Source organism: Myotis brandtii, unplaced genomic scaffold (genome assembly GCF_000412655.1).
Source record: "Myotis brandtii unplaced genomic scaffold, ASM41265v1 scaffold1257, whole genome shotgun sequence".
NCBI lineage: Eukaryota > Metazoa > Chordata > Mammalia > Chiroptera > Vespertilionidae > Myotis > Myotis brandtii.
In genome coordinates, this window is record NW_005354414.1 from 1,452 (window position 1) to 10,583 (window position 9,132).

A 9,132-nucleotide genomic window follows, 5' to 3' on the forward strand; every position below is an offset into this window, starting at 1 on the left:
TACCCTTCCATTTCTATGACTTTCAGAAATTCCTTTGATGGTTGTTGAATCACTGCTTTGTACTCAGTGCTTTCAGTTTCACATTACTCTAAGTCCTTCACTTCTAATTAATGGGTGTTTAGGAATTCCGGAAAGTCACATGACATCAGACAGGTGAATAAAAGCCCTACCATCAGGTGAAAGATAGAGCAGTGACAGAAAACACTCAAACCTACACTGAGGAGAAAAAACAGGTAAGAACTTTATTTTGAAAACACCATACATTTTCGTCAAACACATAAGCTTTGTTTCAGAATGGATTTCTTGGTTTAGAAGTAACCCAGGTTCTCGTTGCCAGGTGGGATGAAGGATAGGGGCTGAATGAAAATGGGGAAGGGATTAAGGAGTACAAATTGGCAGTTATAAAACTGTCACAGGCATGTAAAGTACAGCCTAGGGAATGTACTCAATAATATTGTGATAATTATGCAGACTGCCAGGTGGGTACTAGACCTATTGGGGGTTTCACTTCTTAAGTTATAGAAATGTCTAACCACTATGTAGTATGAAAATCATACAATATTGAATGCCAACTGTAATTTAAATAAACTCTTAAAAATAAAATAAAACATAGCCAAGGTTCACTAGATCCAATTTCTTAGTGCCAACTGCTTTCTTACGCCTTACAAGTAGAATTTGGCCCCACTATGTTTCTAAAAATTTTATCTTTAAAGAACCCACTGTGGTGCATCGCTAAAGCCAACATTTTGTTTATCTGACCTCTCTGTGCTCTCAAGCAGTTTTGTTCCTGCTTTCTGGAAACTCTGCCTCTGAACTCCTTGGCTTGGCATGAATTTCATTCCTCACCTACTTCTCTAACAGCAAAAAAGCAGCGTCCTTTCCATTTTGATTTGGGTTCTAATCAACCTGACCCTTAAATGCTTGGATGTAATATCTTCATTATTTTTAGTTTCCAGTGAGAATAGTCATTATGGGGAGGAGCCAGATGCAGGAGGAGTGAGGGAGGGAAGAGCTAGGACTGCTGAGAACTTGTCCCCTGTCTGCAGCACCCAAGACATGTAGGTTCCCACTAAACTATTAGACTTGCTCTTCCAGGCCCACGTTCCTTAATATCAACAACAACAGATACCTAAATGCACACCCCACACTGGAAGTGCACACTTGGCACTGGAGGGCAAGGGGACAGCAGGAGGCTAGTACTGGGCCTGGCTACCAGCAGCTCAGTGTGTGTTTGGATCAGAGGCCTCTCTGTGAAGGGACCAGTGCTCATCCACCTTGTCTCCAGGGTGAGCTGCGCCTCTGGAACCCTCCCAGGGCTACACAAACAGCCTTCCATGGGGAGAGGAGGAACCCATATTCCCTCAAATGCCAAAAGGGCTAAACCCTTCCTGGGATGGATGGAGTAAACCCCATCCACTTGCAGAGGCTCCTGGTGGAGTCTCTCCCCCTCCATCTCCCTGTCCCTCCTCAGACTGTCCCTGCACCACAACCACCATCTTCGCCCCATCTCCAGGCACTGGAGAAACTGAGAGAAAAGGTGGTCTTTAACTTACAGACAATTTAATTCCTGAAAGGTTGACTCTGATTATTTTTGTATTTAGCAATACTTAATATTCCAAAGGTAGCATAAAGCTGTGTGATATAGAATAATTCAATTCATCACCAACTGTTAGAAATAACTATAATATCTAAGAGTGTTTGTTTACCAGGCATCACAAGAACCATCTCAGAATGTCCTGTCATACTTGCTGAGAAGTCAAGGTTTGGGGTAGTTTGCATCATCACTTCAGATGACTGACTCTCCTAAAGAGAAACTTTGGAAACCAACTAACGCCACACAGGAGAACTATTTCATTTTACTTATTCATTTGAACTTAACAGCTTTTGGTTTGGTTATTTAGGTTTACTTACATTTTAAAAAAATTTTGTTAACTTATCTACTTCTACCCGAAATTTTAAATATTGAGTCCAAGAAATAAACTCTGTAAATCCTCCTGCTTATAACACAGCACTAGAAGTTTAATGTTTTACTCCCGAACTCTGCTCCCAATCACCTTTAGACAAAAAAGAGAAATGATACAGAGAAAGTGTGTTATAAAATTTGTTATTTTCTGAGAAAAAAGATTTTAGACACCTTATTATTTGGTGGCAATTTGCAGCTTACTGAACATATACACACATTTCAACATTAATCATTAATAATGCCTAACACTACATTAATCATTAATTATTGAGACCCTGTGTGTTATCAGACCCTACAGGAATGAGTCAGACAGGAATTCTTGCTTTATCTATCACACTAAGGAAATGCAGGCTCACAGAGGTAAGTTCCTTTTCCAAGGTCTCATTGACAGGAAGTGATTTGAAGCTTGGTAGCCACTCCAGAATCTGTGCTCCAACATCCCAGGACTGCTCTGGGTTCCTCCCACAGGACTCACCCCCCCCCCCCCAGGGTCCCCCCCCCCCCGCTGCTCTTGTCCTGTCGGAGTCCTACTCATGGGATGTGTCCTCCACGTGCTCACAACTGGATCAAGAGAAGTCACTGTTCAGTCCAAAGCTAAATCTTCACCTTTGTTTATAACTTAACCTCCCTACCCTCTTAGACACTCAATTTTTAATCAATACTAACATAGGATTCAGTGTGCAACACAATGATTTTAAGAGCACTACAAATTTTATCATATATTTAATCTTCCTAATGACCTTAATGACCATTAGATTGTGTTGGTTTTTTTTAGTGTTGCCATTTTATGGATAACAAACTAAGACAGAGAAATTACTTTTTTAATGCACACAGCTAGAAAAGCAGGGAACACATGAATGTTGCTTAGGATTGTCTTTGAGAAATTGAAGGTGCTGGGGTCCAACCCCAGCAGGTCCAGGGGTCCCCAAATGTGTGGACGGAGTCAGCGAAGAAGGAATGACATGGAGACTGGGTTCGGTTCATCAGCATAGCGAGGTTCTCCCTCCAGGATCTCCAGCCAAGTTCTGTGTATGGTTTCTCTCGCTAGGTTCTCCAGCCAGGTTCTCCAGGTTCTCCCGCCATGTTCTGTCTAGGTTCTCCAGCCAAGTTCTGTAGCCAGGTTCTGTCCAGGATCTTTTGCCATGTTCTCTCACTAGGTTCTGTCCAAGTTCTGTCGTTCTGTTGTCTTGTTACAACTGTATTTATATCAGTTGATTTTAATCCTTTCAATTTCTATTGCAAAGGTTAGGGCGTCTCTTATCTCCATTCCAGGGAGTAAAGATTATGTAGCTTAAGCATGATTGTTCTTAGTTAAAGTGATTAACTACCCGCCTGGCACTTAGTTAAGGGGTTTTATTCCCTCCCTAACTTCAGGGAAAAATCCCTACCTGGGGAAACAACCTTTCTCGGAGAGGTGACCTTGGTTAAAACACATAGCGCCAAGAAGGGGAGCAAACATATTAAGAACAGTATGCGTGAGCAAACATACCAAGAATAGTATGCCACATATGCCAGGTCCCTCGAAACAGCAAGGATGGACCGGCTCCCGGCATGAAGGGACAGTCAAAGCATTTTGACTGCTTTCTGTCCCTTAATTGCATGAAACGCCCACTGTGATGAATACACGAAAGTAGGACCTCTCCCAGCTGTGGGACTCTGGCAGCTCTGGGCACACCAGAAATCACCCTAGCTATAGCCTCTCTTCCCTGCCAGCCCAGAAACAAAAATTTCCTTTTATTCTAGTTTAAATAAATGAATTCCTGCATTTATAACTGTATCTGGGTCCTATAAAGATCTATATCGTGGTGTTTTGAGAGGGAGCCTCATTCTTTGCCTTCTTCTTCCTCTCAAAGTCTCCCCTCCTCCAACTGCTACAGCTCCCAGGATTCACTACATTTGTCCTCCTCAAGGTCACAGAGCACATTTATTTCTCTTTTTCTGAGAGGCCTTTCTTGACTATCCTCTATATAAATTCAGCCCCCGTGTTCTCTATCTCAGTTCCTGCTTGTTTTCTCCTGAGCACTTTCTATCATTACATATATGCATCCGGCTTATTTGCTTTCTTTATTGTCTGTCTCCTCCCAGTAGAATAGAGCTCCATGAGGCAGGAATTGGTATCCATTTTGGTTTGCCGCTTGATACTGAGCACATAGACCACTGCCCAGCACATGGTAGGTGCTCAGAGAATTTATGAAGCTAATGAGAAATCAAATCACTCTGGAACTCCACTATCTTCTCTGGCCACTCCTCATCTCCTGCATGTCCCAATTGGATATGGGGGATAATGGCTATCATACAGGTATGCACTAATAGTGATAAAAATGATGATGGTGATGGCAAGTATATATTGAGCACACACTTCCTAAACCAAGTATATTTTTAGGTGCTGTGTTTTGATTATTAGTTCTATCTTCAGAATAGTATGAATTTAGGTACTACTGTCATCCCCATCATACAATTGAGAAATGATATGCACTGAGAAGCTAATAAGTGACCTAAGAACACACAGCCAGTAAGTGGTAGAGGTGGCAGGGTAGGTATATGTATGTGGCATCCAGTCAAATCTCAGAAGGAAGTTCAGCAAAGCTTCCTAGAAGAGGCGGTAGAAGCTACAAGTTGAGGTATCAATAGATAATATGAGTGAAGAAAGGGTAGATGAACATCCAGGCAGAAGAAGAAGAATGTGCAAATACTGTGAACAATTGAGGAGGAGTGTTTGTAGAACTGCACATAAACCTGGTTGTCTATGACCTGAGGTGGGTGGTGGCTGACATCATTAGGTCAGGACTGTAAAGCTGAGAAAGAGGTTGCCAAAAAGTGTTTTATTCTAACTAAAGTGATTGGATTTCTTACTGTGGCCATGGAATGAAGGGAACCATTGTGGGATCCTAAGTAAGATTAACAATTTACAGGGTCAATTTTTCAGTTTTGTTGAACAATGACTTCCCAACAAGAAGAGTCTGTGTTCCTTGTTTCCTTAGGCAGTGGAGGTCCTCCAGAACTTCAAGCAGTCACAGGCTGCAACAAAGGAATCCATAATGCAGGCTGACAAGGCCCTCACTGCTGGGGAGAAGGCTCTAGCAGGTAAAGGGCAGGGCTGTGATCACAGAGGGCCAGGAGTGGGAGGGGTTAGGGGGGGAGGGGGTTCTGCAGTGCGCTTTAATGTGTGAGAGCAAATCCATCTTGAAACTAGGTGTTTCCACAAAAGGATTAGAATAACTTGGCTAAATCTAAAAATAACCAGGTGAGTTTAATTGCTCCCTCAAGCAATCAGTGCCTTTCCATCACATTCTGAAACATGTTTTGCTGGTATTGTTAGTAAGAATATTCAGAGATTCCTCTCTGCCATTATGAAATCATTTTAGTCCCTTACCTTTGATGAGTACAGCTAGGTATAGCTGTTATTTTCTTCTCTCTGTAAAACCACTGTGGAACAGCTGAGCAGGCCAAGAAGGAGGCAGTGAAAAGGGAACAGGAGCTTCTAAGGCAGACATTGAGAGAAACACAGCAAAAAATGGAGGCTCAAGAGAGAAGCTTCAAGGAAAGCATAGCCCTACTGAAGGAGAACATGAAGATAGAAAAGGAAAATGAACAGAAACACCAGGAGAAAATCACGGAGTACATGCAGAAAGTAAGTATGGGCGTGGTATGGAGAAAGTCTAGAGGTAAGTAACGGTTTCTCATGAAGGGAAGAGCAAAAGTTTTAATTAAAGTTACAAATGATTCCATGAAATGTCAAGTTAATTGGATCATTCTAAAGCCCTAAGTCTTTAAGACTAAGCACTTTCATGGTATTAGAGTTTTGGGAGGTCAGTTAACATGCTCCAGGCTTCTGAACTGTTGTTTGTGGTGATTATAGGCTTTCCTTGTGCCCCCAAGTGACTATGACTTCAGTTCTTAGGATGTTTGGTACACCTATCAAAAACACCTGATATAGTGCTAACTGGTCTTAAAGTCTCAGATTACACATGATATGAAATATGGGATGCTGAAAATTCTAAAATTTGCTGCATTTGTTTCCACATCAGCCTCCTTCTTTCTACATGTCCAGACTAAATGCATATTTTGTCCTTATCTAGAGTTTGATTGCCAGTGTTCTCGAGTGTCAGCAGTTCCCATTATGGGTAACATGTGTGTAGCCATCCTACCTCAGAGGAACTGAAAAATAGAACTAAACCTCCATCCTTCCCAAAGAACATCTCTAGGACTGATACACATTCATGGCATAGTTGTCAGACCTGACCCAGTCCCAACCCTTCTCCACCCCCAGTGGGATTCTGCTAAGGGCACATAGATACAAACTCCTACTACCAGGTCCAAAGGTTTGGAAATACTGGACAAAAACATCAAAGAGCTATTTGAATTCTACAATGATTGTTATTTGGGTGATAAAACTATATTGAATTAATGCATGTATTACTGGGTTTTGCTTAAACTCATAGTCTTTATTTCATAATTCTAACTTATGCTGCATCACTAGGTTGAAGAGTTATTGAGGAAACACCAGGAGGAAGAGATGCAACATGAGATTGAAGGTGAGAACAGCTAAAAACACTCTGAATATAAAAATAATAAATTGTACTTCAAAATTAAGAACTCTGCTCTTTGAAACAACAGACTTTTCATTGAATGAAAAGGCAAGACACAGATTGGAAGTAGTTATTTTCAAATCACACATCAGATAAAGGACTTGTATCCAAAATATTTAAAGAACTCTTAAAACTCAACAAATATCTCATTAATTGGAAAAGCAAACATCTGAAATATGAGGAAAAATGATATAATTTGAACAGATATCTCATCAAAAACATATATTTGGATGGCAATAAGCACATTATAAACATTATCAGTTATTAACAACATCATTGCTTATTAGAAAAGTGGAAATTCAAGCCACAATGAGATACCACCATGCACTACTAGAAAGGCTAAAATTAAAAGCACTAAATATTTCAAGTGTTAGTGGGAATGTGGAGCAACTGGAACCCTTATACCCTACTGTGGGAATGTAAATGGTAAATTGCTCTGGAAAACAGTTAGTCAGTTTCTTAAAAAGTTTTAACAAATACCTACCATGCAGTCTAATCATTTGTTCCTAGATATATCCTCAGTAAAGTTGAAAGTTTATGTACATACAATACCTTGTTTGAAAATGTTCATAGCGGCTTTCTTGGTAATAGCCAGTAACTGGAAACAAGCCAAATGTCCATCAATAGATGGACAACAAAATTTAACATATCTATACAAAAAAATACTACTAAGCAATAACATGGAATAAAGGATTGATACATAAATCAATGTTATAAAAATAAATATGCTGAGTGAAAGAAGGCAGACAAAAAAGTCTACATACTGTATGATTCCATTTATGTAAAATTCCAGAAAAAGCAAACTATTCTCTAGTCACAGAAACTGGCCAGTGGTTTTGCCTAGTGATGGGGATGAGGTTTTATGTTCAGGAGGAGAACCAAAGGGCATGAGGAGATGTTTCAGTCATAGGTATGTTCCTAACTTGATTGTGGTGGTTTATCAGATGTATACATGTATCATAGATAGATAAAAATACATTTGGCAATAAATAGTGTTACCATTATACATCAGTAAAGCTGTTCAAAAAAATAAAAATTCCAGATAGATGGGAAACCCTAGGAATGTCAACAACATTAATGCCCTGGAAATCATTATTGCAGTGCAAAAAGTAGCAAGTATAGTTCATAGTTTAAGGAGATTTTTTAAAAAATATATTTTATTGATTTTTTACAGAGAGGAAGGGAGAGGTATAGAGAGTTTGAAACATCGATGAGAGAGAAACATCAATCAGCTGCCTCCTGCACATCTAATAGTGTTACCATTATACATCAGTAAAGCTGTTCAAAAAAAAATTCCAGATAGATGGGAAACCCTTGAAATGTTGTCAACAACATTAATGCACTGGAAATCATCATAGTCCATAGTTCAAGGGGATTTTTTAACTGTTGTTTACAGTTTTCTTTTGCTTCTTCAGTGCAAAAGCTATCACAAGAGGTTTTCTCTCTGAAATAAGAATAAAACAAAAACGATGGGGTGAAAGGCAAAATAAGCCATAACAATTTAATCCTCATGTTTCTCTGCTTATTTTTCTTTGTCAGTGCAACGTATAAAGGCTGAATCTGAAGCAACTAAAAGAAAAATATTGGAGGAAGTACAAAAAAAGCATGAACAGAGTTGGAAAGAGAGAGGAAAGAATTATCAGGAACATGTGAAATGGCTTGAGAAGACAGAGAAGGTAGGTGCAGAGGAAGCGAGGAATGCAAAACATAAATTTCAGGTATTAAATTCTGTCATCACCATTTTAACTTCAACTGTACAGAATCAAAAACATTGCTTAGAAGGTAGAGCATTATGTCACTTTTCTAGCCCAATCACTAGTAGACACTACATTCTCTTACTGCTTCAACCTGTTACCATCTCTGGTTACTAAAGGATACTACTTGCAGGATAAAATCTCATGGAATCCTTTATTATTAGATCACTAATAAACAATAATTATTCACTACCAGGCACTGTTCAATGGCTTTACGGTCGTTCTGTCATCTAATTGTTATATTATGTTGTAAATACTATTATAATCTTATTTTTAAATGAGGACATTGTAATATTATGAGAGATAAGTATCGTTTCTGAGTCCTGCCTTGTGGAAGAATAGCTGGTCTGTCTATCTGACTGAGTGGAGTGAAGGTATTTTTGTTTTCTCAGAACCTGGTATAACTTTATCTCTGCAGGTACCCTAATGAAGTAATACTCTGTGACCAGCTACAGAATTAACCATGTAATTACATACCCAGGCTGCCTGTATCTTCCTGTTCTCCAGGCTCTACTATGAGTCATTGTTGAGTCCAGATATCCTCCCAGAAATACAATATGGACTGGCACAGGCTCTGATCTCTTCAACTTATTTCTGTTACCTTGCCACCAAGTTTTGGAGAGTTGTATTAAGTTCCCTGATCAATCATCTGCCATGATTCTGAATTATGTAGTAAACTTCCCAATGGAATTCACTAATCTTTCTCACCTTCTTAGATATATATTTGAGAATCCACACCACCTAGATCAGAGTTGAAGGAAAAACTGATATATTTTCCAGGAACACTATGATGCATGTGGGTGAAGAAAGCCAAGAATAGGATCTG

At 39.5% G+C, this 9,132-nt stretch overlaps 1 protein-coding gene across 1 annotated transcript in view; it reads left to right on the forward strand.

Moving 5' to 3' along the window:
- Positions 1-202: 202 nt before the first annotated feature.
- Positions 203-9,132, forward strand: part of LOC106723596 (guanylate-binding protein 7-like) — a 14,900-nt gene continuing 5,970 nt past the window's right edge. Inside the window, exons 1-5 of the mRNA XM_014534168.1 lie at positions 203-233; positions 4,945-5,047; positions 5,401-5,594; positions 6,444-6,498; positions 8,092-8,228. Of these exons, the coding sequence (XP_014389654.1) occupies positions 5,002-5,047; positions 5,401-5,594; positions 6,444-6,498; positions 8,092-8,228 (432 nt within the window). The 5' untranslated portion in view covers positions 203-233; positions 4,945-5,001. The remainder of the gene's footprint in view (positions 234-4,944; positions 5,048-5,400; positions 5,595-6,443; positions 6,499-8,091; positions 8,229-9,132) is intronic.